The following is an 18,561-nucleotide window of genomic DNA, read 5'->3' as shown; positions in this document are numbered from 1 at the left end:
TCCCAAGGAAACAGAACAACTTCTAACACTTCAGGAAAGCAAAGCAACAATTCAGGATGAGTATATTCACAGACAGACTATGAAAACTATGGGTTTTGAATGTCTTACCCTTAATGCAGAGGACATTTAACGAGATAATTAGGAAATAAAGCTCATTAATAACTTGCTCACTTTGGAATTTTTAGACTAAGTAATGGAGTTAATCTGACACATGCAAATGGTACTTAGAGCATAAAGATTTTTTCTTCATAAAATGCTATATATATATATTGATTGGTAAACATAAATAGCAAAAGTATTACAACTCAACCTTATTTGCCTTATATCACAATGTCATGTTGAATCAACAGCGTGTAATATCTCACATATGTATGCAGTTTGCTAATAAATACATCAATTACATTATTTAGATATAAACAGTGTATTACGCACATTTCTTGAATTTGATTCTCAGGTAAACATCTTAATGCCTGGCCCACATCTTGTTTTCCTGTGTAAGACTCATGAATATGAGCGTAACAGGGATGCACATTGACTTTCTGGTTTTCTGCTGATACTAACTTTTATTTCAAGCAATAATAAGAGCCAACTTGTGTTCATTTTCTGCTTTGCAAAGAATTCCCTCCAAATCACAAATCACAAGGGATTATCTGGAGGGATGAACCTAACTAATTAATCAGAAACTGGCCTTACCTTTATTGAAGTTATGCATGCTTTCAGAAATTTGTCTATACTGACCCTGAGGTGAGAAGATTGTGTTTATTAGGGATAAACAATCTCTCCAAGGATGCTGCTGTAACAAATAATCAATTAGAGATAAAAACGTACAGAACTAGCAAAGCTAAACTTATAAACACAAATATGGATACACGTTGAGGCTGTTTTCTGCTTTGCTGAGCCCCCTGATGTCCCTGTCATTGAAGACAACTTTAATTCGTTCACATTTTTCATATTCAAATCCCGTGCAGTAAGAGTATAGTTATTAGCTATGGAATCACTTAGGCTTCGGTAGTAATTCTGTTCTTTGAATGGAGCTGCCAAAGTCCATGATGCTTGTTGCATTAAAGGAGGATAACAGCTGCTATTAAGGACAAGCTGAAATTGGGAAAAAAAAAATAAAAAGCAATAGTTTCATACAGCACAGTAATTTTAAGTCCTCTTAGAACTAGAATAGTGTTAAAGATCAATTAGTATAAAGAGCAAATTCTTCAGTCTAACTTAGAGTCATTTAACCACCAATCTATTTTTATATCCTGATGTTCCACATGTGTAAGAATAATTTTACATGCTGCCTCAGTATGAATAATTGTGCATTTTTTTGCATAATCAAGGTCTTTTTTATAAATAAAAGGCATCAGTACATTATCTAGTATTCGCTACTCCCCCACATCTCCATCTTGCTTCTTTTCTTCTCCTTACATTTGCTTAAATTTAGAAAATTATTCCTGAAGCCTTTGTCATCTATTTTTAACACTCAATCCTTGTAATAGTTGAACATTAAAACAAACTAACAAATTTAGCTCTCATCTTTCTCTCTCTCCCACATCAGCACAGGATTTGTAACAGATTTCTTCTGTCTGTTTATCCCACATTTTCTCAGGTGACTTAGTATTGACTTGTCATCAGTCCTGATGTCTAAATTTTAATGAGAAGGCTCACAGGCACAAGGGACGTGGGATCAAGAAGTATGTATGTTTCTTATCAAGACACCCTCAGAAAATGTGTATAAGACAGAATCATGAGTGTACTTCATACCATGGTTCCTTAAAGCTCTTAGTCTAAATTCGTATTTAGCTTGCTTCTGTATTAAGTCTTTTTCAACTATTTTTTACAGCATTGAAGTAACACAACCATATCCCTATTACCCATTTCTTCCTCTTTACAATGCAGCATCACCATTATCAGTTTTACATCATGCTCAAAAAAAAGCTTCTAAATAAATTCATGATGTTTCCATCTTTAGTCTCCTCGTTTCCCTTGCCTTTCCCTTAGGGGCAGCAGTTAAGCTCATCTTCTCAGCATTTTATGACCTCTGAGAGGACAGCACAGTAAAGCATATAACACCTTTTCATTTCAGCTACAGATGCAGCTATGAACTATTTACTTTTTTCAGTCTATTATGAGATTTAGTGAGAAAAACAATGGTTTGTCAATCTGAAATGCAGGCTAAGGCAAGATTATTACATCTGTCTTGCCTTTTTCTTCTGACTGACAAGGATAATCTTATCAGCAAAGAAAAAAAAGTATTCACACTACTGCTGCAATCATAATCCTTAAATTAAGCCTCTGAAAGCTCATAGAATCTTTTCAGCTCCATTTCTTCCACAGCACACATTATACCAGAGGGTAGGTCCCTAAATTACTGTTTTGGGAGACAGATACAAGAATTAAAAACAATTCAGAGATTTGGAGACTTTCCCCAGAAAGTCACTATGCACCTTTAGGAAATGCTGAAGTCAGCATAAATTCTGAATTCTTATCTTCTCTCTTAATTAGGCCCACTCTGTAAACTATTTTCTTTCTTCCCCACTAGGTAGAATAACCTTCTGGGTGCACAGCAGGTGCCTTGCTAATCATCATACCCACAGGAACCCCTGGGGCAACAAGCTGGTCAGAGAGGAACAGCTGTTTCTGGAGAAACAGGAAGAAAGTTACCTGGCAAAAATCTACTGCTTATGTGACACATAAATCTCAGGACTGGCTAAATCAGCTCCCATATCTTATATAAACCCTTAAGATATCCCCAGAAGTCTGATCGATTTTTGGCTTAAAATATTTTATGTAAATCTTCACAGAACCATTTTCACTTTTTAGCCATTAGAGTATATCTTTCACTTAAAATTTCCTGTTTTCAAACAAAGCCCAAAAATAACCTATTTTCCATCAGAAATTACTTCAATTTCTTCACAAGCACTATCTTTCTGAAGAAAGACATCTTAGATGGTCTTAAGTGCTGACACAAATGAACCAAATGAGCAACTGCAAGTCACTTATGGTGGGAAAGCCAGCTACCTCTTCTTCCTTCCCTTAAGAGTTGTCATATGCAATTTTCGTGTCACAGGCTATCCATTCTGATCAGTGCTGCACCTGTTCAGCACTGGAACAGCAGTCTAACTCAGGGAGTTTTGTGCTCTGCTATAAAGTATTGGGAGAAGGGGAGAGAAATCACAATTTCTTTGAGAGAAAAATATTTTTACCATTTGTTTCCTTCCCCAGAAACTTAAAACTCAGAATACTTAACTCAAAAATGAACAGCAAATAATTAACTGTAAATTTAGAACAGATTTAAACTGCCAATGTTTAATATCCAACTCAAAACTGAGGTTGTACAACAGTTTTCTAAGAGCAGCCCTGAAGAAGTATCTGACAATCTGGTGAGTACTTTAACTTAGTAATTTAAATAGGTCTTCCTATTTTTACTTCTTCTACCTAAGGCCTGGTAATATATGATGCCTAAAATCATGCATATTGTTTACCCTGACACAAGGGGAGAGAGCACATACCTGATACAATTCTGAAGGCGCAGCTGACACAGAAGCAAGTAGGGGTGGTAACTCCGGTAACCGTTTTGCAGGACTCATGTTATACACAGACTCATTTTTTGACTAAACAGAAATGGAAAACAATGTCAAAGACATTCATGAATACACTGTTTTGAAAAAGATTAACTCAAAAGAACAAATACTTTCAGTTTTCATTGGAAGTGACGTACTGTGACTTTTATAATTTTAGGGAAATGGTCATTCTCTGGAGTACGTTCCTCAGCAAAACAGGTTTTCAGATTGCACCATTCTTTGTAGTCATTTGATCAAACTTCTAATCAACAACAAATGTCAGACTAAAAAAAAAATAACCCACAACATTTTTATATCACTGAAAACAATTCAAATTGTTTAAAATATCTTTAGTTACACTAAAAATTCCCCATGGAGTTTGTGATGGTATAAACATTGGACATTAAAATACTAAAGCCTACCAGACTGCCAAGTTTTGGACACTGAAACAGTCCAAGCTGTGTGAACTGTGTTACTACAGATTAAAAAAAAAAAAAACACTGGGGTTTTTCATGTCTATAATGACCCAGTTTCAGAAAAAGCTGTATTGCCAGGATGCCACTGGAAGAACAGATTGCTCACAAGGACTCTACAGTCTCTTAATACAAATGTTAGCATACCTAATATGTTTTAGGACTATGTTCCACCTCCTCATAATGACAATACTCTAAGGTCACCTTCCAGGACTCCATATAAAGTTCTCTAAGGATATTTTCTCCAAATTATTCAGCCTCACACTGCTTTAAAATGTTTTTTAATGGCAACTTTCCTTAAAATAGGCCAAAACCTCACCCCTAGTCTGCTCCAAGTTTCCTAAATCAGGTCTGTTTAGGAGAGTCATGAGGAACAAATTACAGATTAGTCACACTATCAGAAAAGGAGGTGGAAGTATGTGGTATCTGAACACCAGTGAAATAAATCATCATGAAATAGTAAGTTATTACTCAATACAATGATGTTTGTATAACATAAAATGATTTTTACATAATTTTAAATACATTTTTAGCACTTGGCTATTGCCTTCTAACATATCACTGGAGAACTAGGTTGCTCAGACCTATTTTTCCAGCAGATAAATCTATGACCTCCTCAACATCAAAGCAGAGCCCATTTAGAAATAAAATTTGAGAAAAAAACTGATCTTATTTACCTCTTTGGTATTCCTCTGTGTGCCTGCACACAGGCGCATAGAAATCAAGACATTATCACTGCCAGACATATTTCACTAAAGACAGCATGAATTGCATTTGATTAATGACTAAAAGATTGGGCCTTAGGGTACTTTAAAAATGAATAAACCATGCTCTTTATTAGGAGGTTTGTTCATTCTTAAGGTAAAAGAGTTACTAAGAAAGCCATCATTCATTCTAAAGCAACTCTTGTTTTATATGCCGCCTAACCTTTCAGAAAGTTAAATACTTGAGCAAAGGAATTCCTAATAAGAAGTATATTATAAAGGCTTAGGTCTAAAGAATATTCAACAAGAATGAGTGTCTTCAAGTAAGAGTTCTTCCAATGTCAATCCTAGTCATCAGTAATGGCCTATTTCAGGTGAAGTTTTGGAAAAGTAACCAATCTTCCACAGTCACTGCAGAAAGAACTTACCCTCAAGAGCCCTGAGCTCTGTGTTGGCTTCATCTTGCTTTTTTTGTTTGCTCAGAAGTTTTTAGTCCTCCCCCTTGGTATAAGCATCCTTGTCATTACAGCACTGAAAAAGAATGAGAGAGTCATTTCAGATATTACACAAGGGGTCAATCCCAATTGCCAGGAAGAAGAAAAATCCCAGCTTTCTTCCTCCTTGTTCACAACATGAAGCTTTCTTCCCCTCCAAATCACACGCTTGCTCATTCTCCATTCCTTTCCAAGCTCACTTTTCATATTAGTATTTCTAACTCTCTCCAGATGCCTTTCAAGAAAGATGTTTTCCACCATGCTCTTTCCACTTTGACCCAAACTAGTTTCCTCCCCGCCTGTTCTCTTCTAAGATCCCAGGGATTCTCAGCCCAGACTTGTAGTTTACAGCAGACAGAGCCACACATTAATAACCGTTAAGAACTAAGCACACATCAAAAGGAATGGGAAAAAAGATCAAGAGAGATGCCCAGCATGCCAAACACATCCACAAAGTGCATGATCAAGCAGGGTGAGAGCAGATACTACCTGCAGGTGCCTGTGTTACCAGTCCCTCTGCCCTTTCCAGCCTGGTGAACTCCTCTGACACTCAGCTTTGTTGCCTCAGTTACAGCATAGCTGGTGCTTGGAGACAGGAATTCCCTCCTCCTGCACTTCCCCAAGCAGAAAAAAACAGACCCTTTCAGCACAGTGTTGTGCCAAGCGGTGGTCAGGGAGATTCAGTCATGGAAGCTGTGAGCAACTGTACAGGTTTCTTCTACCTCTGAAAGCTACTAAAAATATAGTCCTAAGACATCTGAGATATTCTGACATTCATATGAAAACACTGCACACAGCAAGGGAGCTCCCAGAGCAATAAAGGCTATATAAACCCAAGCTCTGACAACACAGCAAGACTTCCATTTTAACTTAAACTCTTTCTGAACATTTTTGGATGCTACTTTTCATCCTGTTTTCTGTAAACTGTGGGAAGGCTGACATGTCTGAGTTAACAGCAGGGTTTTTCTTACATCTTGATATAACACCAACAACAAAGTGTGACGTTGTTCTTCCCTGGCCACACATGAAAGTACCTACCATAACCTAAGCTGCTCTTTAAATACGGGCCGGCAGCGTGGGGTACAGAACCAGCACTGCAATGCTGGAGCTGGCAATCACTTGGCTTGTATGTGCCATAACTCCCCAAACATTTTAGTGCTGGTTTGCAACATCAGCATCCTCCTGCTAATTCAAGCTGATGCTGGCATGAAGACAAGCTCAATTAAGCAATCCACACAACAACTCTGATGCGTACATATGCATGCCCTTTGAAGTTAAATAAATTACTTGTTCAGCTTAGGAAACATTAAAAGCAGTTATTTTATAAAGAAAGAGATTATATGTGAATTTTTAGCTGAATAAATAATTATGCATAGCAGGAAAATAATTTACTAAGATGTATATGACTATCTCCAAAACCACAGCTATGGCATATTTCAAAACCAGGCAGAAATTTAAAACCTCCAACATACTTCTAAACTCAGTGGAGCCATTACACTTTATAGTGCCATTATCACTAGATTATGTCACACCGTAATTCTACCAGTTATTCCCTGTGATCACCTTAGAAAACCATGCAAAATCAACACATTGAAATTTAATTTTATATACCCTACTCTACTAGGAATATCAATACACTATGTATTTTAATAATATGAGATCTAAAGACTAACAGTTCAACCAAAATAAACTTGCCCTCCCAATTCTCTTTTTGCAGGTATCTTGTGCTGGGCTTTTTGAGCCCACAGTCCAAACTGGCATTAATATGCAAATCTCCCTTTCACTCCCTCTGTCTACAGAGATCCTTGTACCTGCAGAGCTCACTGAAATCAGCACCTCAAAGACACTGAGCCCTGACAGTCTGACAGGTTAAAAACCTCATATAAACTTTATAACCCCCCTCTTTGCATTTGTAAGACTGGCATGCTCTAAATTAAGCACGCTATTTATTTTATTGCCTTTAAAAAAATAATCACGAAACCATTAATGTTCAGTTTTGCAATACTCTCCTGGGCAGCACCAATAAACAAGTTATCAAAGCAGTCATGAGAAGCATGAATATTTTACTCATTTCTGGCTAATTTACAGTGCAAAAAAAAAAAAAAATCTATGTAGCAAAATCTGGGAATCCACTGAATCTTCACACTTGCATAAAATACCCGTGCGATGGCTCTGGAAAGTAGCCAGGCCAAGCCACAGAATCATAGAATGGTTTGGGTTGGAAAGAACCTTAAGTTCATCTAGTTCCAACCCCCTGCCATGGGCAGGCATCATGCAATAACCTCACCGAGCATCATTTCTGAGATGAACAGTCCCATCCAAACGCTGAGACACCAAAGCATGCACTGATCTTGCTGAAAGCACAGCTAAATTTCTGAAGGAATTATTCCTCACATGGAGCATCTCCCCAATCAGGTTTGCATGTGGCCACTCAAACACCCGTGGAGACAGCAGGACAGGGTGCAAACGAGCCGGAACAAGTAACTAGAGATAGGGGAAGGTGGTTATGCCAGATGAAGTGTTTCACAGCTGCCATTCCAAACAACCCGCGGCGTGACTGCCCAATAGTCACAACTCACTGAAAGCTGCCTCTGTAGCCTCCCACTCAGATGGCAGCAACCCCTCTAGCTGGGGATGGCGGGACTGTCGACATGTATCTGAGCAGTTCCTGGCACACGAGTGGTGAGATGCAGCCCCAAAGCGATGTGGGAGCTGAATACACCCCAGCTGCTCCTCTCACCCCGGCCTGTGGCACCCCAGTCTCTAAAGGCTAAGCATGCCTCTGCACGTCTGTGCTTCCCACAGGGAGGAACTGTGTGGCTAGCACAGCCACCCTCGTCTTCTACTCTCAATTCGAAAAACCTCAGGGCTGTGTGTCCTAAAGCCACACAATCCTCTGGGACCCTCCCTGAAGCTGCCAAGACCGGAGCGGCTGAGGCAGGGCCTGGGTGGTGAAAGGCAGGACGTGAAGGGGGACATGAAAGGGAAATAAATACAAGCCCCTCAAATCCGGCGGTAAGTGGAAACCTCCCGGGCCCTTTCCTCGCCAAACACCCAGCCCGGTGCCTGCGCCGCCACGCCGGGGCCTGCCCCGGCTCTCTCCTCTCTTCAGCGCCGCCAGCCCCCTCGGGGAGGAGACAGCGGCGGGAGGGCGGCGGCGCTTCCCTGAGCGCCGGCAGGCCCAGCTCGGGCCGCGTTGGGTGTTGCATGCGGCGGGCGGGAGGTCAAGCCGCTGCGAGAGACCGCGGCCCGGCGGGCAGGTGAGAAGGACGGCCGCGGCTCTTCAGAGGGCGGGTGGGGAGCGGCGCCGCCCTGCTCCGCCTGGCCGGGGACAGAGGCCGGCCTGTTCGCCCTGGCCGCCGCTCGGCCGTAGTGGGAGGGCCGGCGGGAGCCGGGTGCCCCTTACCTCCGCTGCCCCCCGTCCACGGCGGAGGGGCCTGTCAGGCACCAGCGCTGACCTCTCAGTCCTGCACGACCTCCTCCCGCCACGCGCGGTGGGGAGCCCCGCGCTGTGCGCAGCGCGGGAGGCCGGGAACGGCGGGACAGAGGCTCGGGGCTCGGTCGCTACCCGGGAACCCACTTTAAGGGCAACGGCATCGCGCCTGTGGCAGCCGCTGTGGCAGCAGTGGCATGGCGGGGTGTGGTTTATCGGCTCCTGACCTCGCTGGTGAGGGCCCGGTGCGGGCCGCGGGGGTGGTGGAGTGAGCGGTGCGCCTCGGGTGCGGGCAGCTTCGTGAGGGGCGGCTTCCTTCGGCCCGAGGTCTGCTCGCCGGTGCCTAGTGAAAGTGCTGTGTAAACAAAGGGGGGACCGTGTGTGCAGGTAGAGTATAACCCAAGCATGGACACGGTGACTTGTTTAGATTTACAAGTAGGAAAAAATACCTTCTACTGTTCCATTGGTGAGGGTTCCCCTAGCAATAGCACGTTATGTTTTGGTAAGGGAACAGATCTTTTACCTGATGTTGCCTTTACACCATCACAATTCAATATGCTGAATACACTCCATCCCTGGCAGTGTTCAGTGCCATTTTGGGCACAGCCTTGTGTGACATGGTTTAGGGTGGAGGCAGGAGGGTTGGAACTAGATGATCGTAAGGTCCTTTCCAACCCTAACTATTCTATAATTCTATGTTCAGAGCCTTTGGAAAGTATTTTGCCTCTACATGTAGGGTGGAAACTGTACAGGGTGTGGCTTCAATTCCAAACATGAAGCTGCTCACAAAACCAAGTCTCATTAATATGGGACAAGTTTCCAGCACTAGAAGTGACAAATAGTCTTTGGGAATAGTTAGAATTTACCCTTTTACTGGTAAATTAACACCCTCATGGTTAAATGCAGGGTTAATGTTACAAAGGAAGAAGAAAGTCACCTTGTGTCTTTATACTTGGCTTTGAAGGGTTTTAGCAGAGCTTGCAGGGCAAGCCCTTGCATTTAGATGAATTTTTGTAAAAGCAACATTTTAGACTTTGTGGGTCAGATTAACATCTATAATCTACATTCTCTGTGTTTGCAAAAGGAAGACTTCATTATCAAAAGATGTCTGTATGAGGCTGTTATTAATTGTACCTTAATTTTAAGGAAAATTGGATGGCTGAGTGAGAACTGGTTGCTCAGAAGATACATGACTGTGGCTGAGGATTACAGCATGTCTAAAGAAATGCAAGAACTGCAGAAGCAATGGCACTCCATGGTGCAGGCCATCCACAGCAACTCGAATGTGGGTCTGGATTATAATTTAATGTATCTATAAAGAAACTACTTTCATAACTCTCAGAGTATCACATCCCAATTTATTTAAATGCAATTTCAAAACTGGGGGGGAGGAGGAATTGGCACTCCCTTTTTTTATGTGAACACTGAGGAGCCTACAGGAAGGGCTGTCTTCCCGCATCTTCATCAGTCAGGGAAGCCTGCTCATTCTGCATTTCTGTGTCATACTAGTATAACCTTTTGAGAGAATAGAGTAGTATTTTAGTGGAACGGTTATGCTTCTATATAAAGAACTAAAAGTACAACAGGTATTTCCTTAAGGGAAGGGAAATACATATTTTAGTATACAATACTACAGTAAAAATACAGTGTAAAAGCAGGACTGCCTCTGTAAAAAGGATTTTTTTTCCTACCAGTAACATTATAATTAAATTCCCAACAACTTTGATACAGACATGCCCGCACTGGACTTATGCTCAGTAAATGAGCAGGTTGCAGATATTACTGAGGCATGGAAAAAAAGAAAAAAAACCAGAATTTCTAAATGTTACAGTATTTTTTTTTCTTAATAAATACATTTCTCTAGATTAAAATCATAGCTGTGGAGACACCTCTGAAATCTGTGCAGCTAATCTGTGATTTGTTCTTTTTTTCACTTGTTTTCAGTTTGGGTTTTTTGGTTTTTTCTTTGTGTAAGAATGGAACTGGGAAGTCTAAGAGAAACATGTCTGGGTTTGGTAGAATTGTATTTGCTATAAAGTTATCTAAATTTGCAACAAGTCCTCATGTTTTTGAAATACAAAGGCAACGGCTCTCCTTTATTCAAGCTGCAGACTTGGAAAAAGATGCTACCTGTAGTTCACTGAAGTAACAGTCGTCTTTAAAAGTTACCTATGACAAGACATAAGAACAAAATCTGAAATGTTTTTCTTTCATCCACAGGTTGTTGCATTTATGAATTCTCGTGTTGGCCAGTACTTAGATGACCATCCTTTTATTGCCTTATCACTCCTAGTGTTTATTGCAGTGTCTGCTATTCCTGTTGCATTCTTCCTGATTTTTGTTGTTACAACAGCCATAATGGCCTGTATCGGTGTGATAGTCATGGAAGGTATTGTATGCATGAATGTATGAACCTATTTACTACCTTTTAAGGCGTGTTGTCTTCTCCTTTTTTCCTTCTTCGTTCTGAAGTTCCCAGCTCAAGCAATTGAGTCCTCGGGAATCAGCAGCATTAAAACTCTAAATACAAGAGTAGTAATCTGATTAAGTGTAGATTATAGAGGGGAAATCCTATTTCCCTTTTTAATTGCAGCCATCAGGATATGCCTAAACCAGTTATCTTGACCTAGCTTTTATAAAAGCTAGCTAGTTGATTGCAGAAGACTGTTTTCCCAAATGGAGTGAAATTGGGGTTGTGGTAGAATGTCAGCTCTTCTAATTTACTTGTAGATAAACTTGTTGAAATAACAAACTGATTTTCTTTTATTAGGTGTTGTGATAGCCATAGGTGGCATAGCCCTCCTTTGTGTGCTGTGTGGCCTGAGTGCGCTCTCACTGGGAGTTTCTGGAGTGCTGAGTTTTTGTTATATCATTCTTTCAACTCTGGTCAACTACTGGTGTGCTTCAGGGTGAGTATCGATGGCTTGATCCATGCTTGGCTTTCAAACTGCAGCTGTACTAGTGCATTGATTACTTCAGTTATTCTCAGTGAGCCACTATTGCTTAGTTTAACAAATATTTCTTGAATACTAGAGTGTCTTTGGCTACCCTGGTGGCTTAATGTGCAGCATATAAATATCTGGTCATCAATATATGCTTTAGTGAGAGTGAATACATGCCCTCTTTCCTCTTCAGGAAATGCACATACCCATTCAGGAACCTTTCCTGAACGTGATTCAGAAAAGAGGAAATATAAACGGTCCTTAAATGTGCATGTGCTAACACAACACAACATCAAGCAATCAAATAAAACGTTGTCTCCCTCAGAATATTTGCTGCTTTAAGTGTCATAAAAACACACTTCCCAATTGGACTTTACCTAGAGGATTTGCCTTTTCAGTTCTTTTTTCATGATAACCCATATCAGTTTGCTTACCTGCTTTTGTAGAGTAACGGACCAAAATTAATTGTAGATTAGGGATAGGCAGAGGGGTACTTAAAAGGCACAGTGTGGCCTAAATAGAAATTACAGGGTTTGCTGGATGCTGCACATGTGCAGGTTGCCAGTTATGTCACCCAGTACTTTAGGCTTGGAGGCCTATTTGCATCAGCATGGCCTTAGCCATGCTTTTCCCAAGCATCTGGCTAGGACTAAGAGGCACCAGCAGGTTGTGCTGGAGTGTCACCTGTTGGCTGCTTAAATATCTCTCAGGGAATGAGTAATGGTAATCACTTCTTAAGCATAGGGAAGAGCAAGAAGAACGTTCTCAGTTTGCTCCTTCATCACAGCTGTGCTTCTTGCGCAGCTCTCAAGGACACACAAAACTGCCTGTTGGGCTTGTGATATCGTCAGGATGACTGTGCAAGGCCCAGTGTACTTGTATTTGTTCCAGGGCACTGCACCACTCCTGTAGGTCATGATGCCAGGTCTGTAACACTGCCCACCAATTCTAGAAAATATGTCTTTTTTTTTTTTCCATACCATACCCAGATACACAACCTGACCTACAAACCAGTTATACTGACATGCAGCTTTAATGTTAAGACAGGTAATACCTGCTCTTTTTATGTTCCTGTGTCTTTTGAGAGAAGCTCTGGTAAGCTGGCAGTCAATGTTCCAGGAGTCTCAGATTTACATTTCACAACGCTCAGCTTTTCTGAGCAGAAAGTTAAAAGACAATAATCTTACGGAAGAACAGGCTGTAAAATCATTCTTTTTTTGTCCTGTTTACAGGGGTCAGATAAGAAAGAAAGAAGTCAATGGAAGTCTGCCACGGAAGACTCCTCCTGTCTCAGATCTTTCTGATCTGAGAAAGAACGAATAAGTGGGTTTCTCTCCACTTCCTTCAGAGGCACTTACCTGCACTATTCTGACCTTTGCTGTATAATAGTTTACTCTTTCAACCTTTGTGCACTCCTTACGGGAGATGAAAAAAAGTCAATATGCATCTTAGATTGCCACTGTAAAACTAGTATTAGGAATAACCATTAAACATCAGTGCATTGCAATATAAAGTCTATGCGCATGATGGAATATTCCACAGAATCTGGTAAAGGACTGTAACAATAACTGCTACTGTTAAGTTAGTGATGATTAGGTGAAAGAAAGGGTAGGTAGGTATTGGACATTTGTTACTGGAGTTCTGGATGTACTATCATTTGGAATTCAGATGCAGCAGTTGGTCATTTTGATACGTGTGTCAAAGCGTATAACAACACAAATGTGTTTTGAATGTTACAAGAATATTTTAAGCCTTAACAGCCTTTGTTAAAATAGGATGAGCGCACCATGCAAATGCTTTATATTTATTATGCAAGGAAAGTTAGGATTTATTGTATGTTAAGTCATGATACAAGCTTTTATACACCTTTAGATGCTGCATTATTCTGAAGGGATATTTTTCTTGTTCTCATTGCCTCATCACATCAAGGGTATGCACTTAGGTCTTGCATTTTGTCATACTTGTTTAGGTGTTTAAATTGCCTGGTTTGCTTTTCAGTTGTAACTTCTGGTATGTTATTTAAGTTGGGGCTGGTTTTGTTGTTTGTTCCGGGTTTTTTCATTTTTGGGAATGCTGTAATATTCTTAAGCATTAAGAAAGTATCTAACTCTATTATTTTAATAAAGTGCTGTTTGTTTAACTGAGTTGTTATTCTACAGGAAAAACATTTCCAGATCTATTTCTAGAAAGGCTACATTTGGAACTGAATTTTTCTCCTCAATTAAAGTATTTTGGCTGGTTAATATTGCTGAACCACAAACTGCAGATTACTCTCCTCATGCCTGTAAAGAAAATGCAGAATTCTAAGGACTACATTAGGGTAATACTCCAGTTTTGCAGGAACCAACATGCTGTTTGACTCCAACTGGAGTCAAAGTTTACCCAAACCGCAACTATCAACTACAACAATGATAAGGGAAAATAACAAGGGAAGAGAATACGATACCACCGGCCAAGAAGACGAGTTCCACCCGGAAGCCCCGTGTCCTTCCGGGTAACTCCCAGTCACCCCCCACCCCGGCCATGACGTGCTGTGGTATGGAATACCTCCCTGGCTAGCCCGAGTCAGGCGCCCCATCTCTGCTTCCTCCCGGCTTCCCCTCCTCCCTGGCAGAGCATGAGCCTCACAAAGTCCTTGGTCAGGGTAAACATCACTTAGCAACAACTGAAAACATTGACTTCACCAACACTGTTCTCAGGCTGGAAGTCAAAACACAGCACTGCACCAGCTAGCACAAAGGAAAAAAAAAAAACAAACATGACTGCTACTGCTGAACCCAGGACATTATCCACCCCTTATTCCATACCATTCACGTCGTGCTCAGATCCCACATTTTCAGTACACCATCGCTCTCCCATATATATACATCCATATACATACAGACCAAGAGGAAAAGATCATTTTCTTAGTGCATGGACCAATCCCTATAATGCTGCCGAGTCCATTCGGTCCATGATGTTCAAAGTTCATTCTCTGTTGGGATGATGGCTGGAGGGAAGTCAGGGCCAGTCGCTGGTGACCTGGAGACATCTAGTTGATGGGCTATAAAAGCATTACACAGCAGGCAACGGCATACAATTGAGTTCACTGGCTGTTTTCCCCTAAAATCAAATCCCCTTGAGGTATACATCGGACTTCCCCATCTTCCTGCATTACCCACCAAGTATATCCAGGTCCCTGAGCAAAAGCAATCCCACGAGTGGGTTTGCCTTTACCTGAAGCAGGAATTACCCAGACTGTCTTCCCCAGCAAATTCTTCATATGCACCACGGGAACTTTGTCCCCCTCTACAATATGTAAAAGTTCTGACTGGGCTGGGCCAGCCCTGTTGGCAGATCCTCTGGTGTTGACCAACCAGGTGGCCTTTGGTAAGTGTGTATCCCAATGCTTGAAAGTTCCCCCACCCATTGCTCTCAGTGTAGTTTTTAACAGCCCATTGTACCGTTCGATTTTCCCAGAGGCTGGTGCATGGTAGGGGATGTGATATACCCACTCAATGCCATGCTCTTTGGCCCAAATATCTATAAGGTTATTTCGGAAATGAGTCCCATTGTCTGACTCAATTCTCTCTGGGGTGCCGTGTCGCCACAAAATCTGTTTCTCAAGGCCCAGGATAGTGTTCCGGGCAGTGGCATGGGGCACAGCGTATGTTTCCAGCCACCCGGTGGTTGCTTCCACCATGGTAAGCACATGGCGCTTGCCTTGGCGGGTTGGTGGCAGTGTGATATAGTCAATCTGCCAGGCCTCCCCATATTTATACTTCAACCATCGTCCTCCATACCAAAGAGGCTTTAACCGCTTGGCTTGTTTAATTGCAGCACATGTTTCACACTCATGAATAACCTGGGCAATAGTGTCCATTGTTAAGTCCACCCCTCGATCACGGGCCCACCTGTATGTTGCATCTCTGCCCTGATGGCCTGAAGTGTCATGGGCCCACCGGGCCAAAAATAATTCACCTTTATGTTGCCAATCTAAGTCCATCTGAGCCACTTCAATCTTAGCCGCTTTATCCACTTGTTGGTTGTTCTGGTGTTCCTCAGTGGCCCGACTTTTGGGTACATGGGCATCTACATGACGTACCTTCACCACCAGGTTCTGCACCCTGGCAGCAATATCTTTCCACAGTGCAGCAGCCCAGATGGGTTTACCTCTGCGTTGCCAGTTGCTCTGCTTCCATTGCTTCAACCACCCCCACAGGGCATTTGCCACCATCCATGAGTAGTATAGAGATAAAGTACTGGCCACTTTTCTCGTTCAGCAATGTCCAGGGCCAGCTGGATGGCTTTCACCTCGGCAAACTGACTCGATTCACCCTCTCCTTCAGCAGTTTCTGCAACTTGTCATCCAGGACTCCATACAGCTGCCTTCCATCTCCGATGCTTTCCCACAATACGGCAAGAGCCATCAGTAAACAAGGCATACTGCTTTTCACTTTCTGACAGTTTATTATATGGTGGGGCCTCTTCAGCGCGCATCACCTCCTCCTCTGGTGACATTCCGAAATCTTTGCCCTCTGGCCAGTCCATGATGACTTCTAGAATGCCTGGACGACTGAGATTTCCTATTCGAGTTCGTTGTGTAATTAGTGCAGCCCATTTACTCCATGTAGCATCAGTTGCATGATGTGTAGAGGAGACCCTGCCTTTGAACATCCAGCCCAGCACGGGCAGCCGGGGTGCCAGGAGGAGCTGTGCTTCAGTGCCAATCACTTCCGAAGCAGCTCGAACCCCTTCATAGGCTGCCAGTATCTCTTTCTCAGTTGGGGTATAGCTGGCCTCAGATCCTTTATATCCCCGACTCCAAAAGCCGAGGGGTCGACCTCGAGTCTCCCCTGGAGCTTTCTGCCAGAGGCTCCAGGTAGGACCGTTCTCCCCAGCTGCAGTGTACAGTACATTTTTTACATCTGGTCCGGTCCGGACTGGTCCAAGGGCTACTGCGTGAACTATCTCGCGTTTAATTTGCTCAAAGGCTTGTTGCTGCTCAGGGCCCCATTTAAAATCATTTTTCTTCCGGGTCACATGATAGAGAGGGCTTACAATCAAACTGTAATTCGGGATGTGCATTCTCCAGAACCCCACTGCACCCAAGAAAGCTTGCGTTTCTTTCTTATTAGTTGGTGGAGACATTGCTGTTATCTTGTTGATCACATCTGTGGGGATCTGTCTACGTCCATCTTGCCATTTTATTCCCAAAAATTGAATCTCCTGTGCAGGTCCCTTGACCTTACTCCGTTTTATGGCAAAACCGGCTTTCAGCAGAATTTGGATTATTTTCCTCCCTTTCTCAAAGACTTCTTCCGCTGTATCGCCCCACACAATAATGTCATCAATGTATTGCAGGTGTTCTGGAGCTTGCCCCTGTTCCAGTGCAGTCTGGATCAGTCCGTGGCAAATGGTAGGGCTGTGTTTCCACCCCTGGGGCAGTCGGTTCCAAGTGAACTGGACACCTCTCCAAGTAAAAGCAAACTGTGGCCTGCACTCTGCTGCCAAAGGAATGGAGAAAAATGCATTGGCAATATCAATCGTGGCATACCACTTGGCTGCCTTTGACTCTAGTTCATACTGAAGTTCTAGCATGTCCGGTACGGCAGCACTCAATGGTGGTGTGACTTCATTCAGGCCACGATAGTCTACTGTTAGTCTCCATTCTCCATTAGACTTTCGCACTGGCCATATGGGGCTATTAAAGGGTGAGCGGGTCCTGCTGATCACCCCCTGACTCTCCAGTCTACGGATCAGCTGATGGATGGGAATCAGGGAGTCTCGGTTGGTGCGATATTGCCGCCGGTGCACTGTTGTGGTCGCAATTGGCACTTGTTGTTCTTCAACTTTCAGCAACCCCACAGCAGAGGGATCTTCTGAGAGACCAGGCAAGGTGGACAGCTGCTCAATTTCCTCAGTCTCCAAAGCAGCAATACCAAAAGCCCACCGGTACCCTTTTGGGTCTTTGAAGTACCCTCTCTTGAGGTAGTCTATGCCGAGGATGCATGGAGCCTCTGGACCAGTCACAATAGGGTGCTTTTGCCACTCCCTCCCAGTCAGGCTGATTTCAGCCTCCAGCACAGTCAACTCTTGGGATCCTCCTGTTACTCCAGAAATATAGATGGGTTCCACCCCTTGACAGCTTGATGGCATCAGGGTACACTGTGCACCGGTATCTACTAGAGCCTTATACTTCTGTGGGACTGATGTGCCAGGCCATCTGATCCACACAGTCCAGTAAATCCGATTGTCCCCTACCTCCACCTGGCTGGAGGCAGGGCCCCTCTAATGGTCGTCACAGCTTTGGACACTTAAGTCGTGGTGAAAGGGATTATTCTTCGTTATCACAGGAGCTGGAGTAAAATCAGCTCTTCCATTCCATCTGGGAAACTGCTCACCAGAGACTGAAGCCGTAGCTCTCATGGGACGATCAGTCTTGGCCCTTGCTCCCCTCTTCAGTTCACTCACCCGTTCCTCCAAAGCTGAAGTAGGTTTTCCATCCCACTTTGTCATGTCTTCTCCGTGATCCAGCAGGTAAAACCATAGGGTACCCCGTGGCGTATACCTCCTGTATCTCCTCTCTTGAACAATAGGACGCCTTTTGTTAATAGCTGAGACGTGTGTTGGTACACGTGAGGAGCTGGATAAATCAGATAGATCGTCCCTCAATTGTTTGAGGTCCTGGGACAGTTTTTCCACAGCTGAGATGATGGAAGGGGTGAGGTTGTCTTCGAACTCTCGGAGTTTATGAACCATTTCATCCACTGTTAGTGGTACTATGTCATTCCAGGTTACTGTTGCCAATGAATGGGCATATGATGACGGTGCATTCCGTGTAAGTTTTCGCCACATGGGTCGTGTACATTCAACTTCATCTGGATCTATAGGTGTATCCCCGTTATTCGGCTTGATGTGATAGAGCATCTCTACGATGGCCGATTCCCTCAGAGACTGGATGCCTTTGTCTATAGTAGTC

General features: G+C 42.9%; 2 protein-coding genes across 2 annotated transcripts in view; one reads left to right on the top strand and one right to left on the bottom strand.

The window, feature by feature from the left end:
* DNAH3 (dynein axonemal heavy chain 3) overlaps nucleotides 1–7,965 on the bottom strand; it is a 66,755-nt gene extending 58,790 nt beyond the window's left edge. Inside the window, exons 1-4 of the mRNA XM_057416769.1 lie at nucleotides 7,805–7,965; nucleotides 5,160–5,262; nucleotides 3,504–3,605; nucleotides 870–1,095 (exon numbers count right to left, since the gene is read on the bottom strand). Of these exons, the coding sequence (XP_057272752.1) occupies nucleotides 870–1,095; nucleotides 3,504–3,605; nucleotides 5,160–5,192 (361 nt within the window). The 5' untranslated portion in view covers nucleotides 5,193–5,262; nucleotides 7,805–7,965. The remainder of the gene's footprint in view (nucleotides 1–869; nucleotides 1,096–3,503; nucleotides 3,606–5,159; nucleotides 5,263–7,804) is intronic.
* A 317-nt stretch (nucleotides 7,966–8,282) lies between these two features.
* LDAF1 (lipid droplet assembly factor 1) lies at nucleotides 8,283–13,740 on the top strand. The gene is made up of 5 exons (XM_057416770.1): nucleotides 8,283–8,485; nucleotides 9,805–9,943; nucleotides 10,879–11,047; nucleotides 11,429–11,567; nucleotides 12,833–13,740. Exons 1-5 carry the CDS (start codon nucleotides 8,433–8,435, stop codon nucleotides 12,921–12,923), a joined length of 591 nt encoding a protein of 196 aa, XP_057272753.1. The 5' UTR covers nucleotides 8,283–8,432; the 3' UTR covers nucleotides 12,924–13,740.
* The last annotated feature ends 4,821 nt before the right edge of the window (nucleotides 13,741–18,561 follow it).

This window comes from Pezoporus wallicus, unplaced genomic scaffold (genome assembly GCF_028554395.1).
Source record: "Pezoporus wallicus isolate ANWC-B61680 ecotype Strahan unplaced genomic scaffold, APGP_CSIRO_Pwel_v1 scaffold_7392, whole genome shotgun sequence".
In the NCBI taxonomy this organism is placed as follows: Eukaryota; Metazoa; Chordata; class Aves; order Psittaciformes; family Psittacidae; genus Pezoporus; species Pezoporus wallicus.
This window is presented reverse-complemented; position numbering and strand designations above follow the sequence as displayed.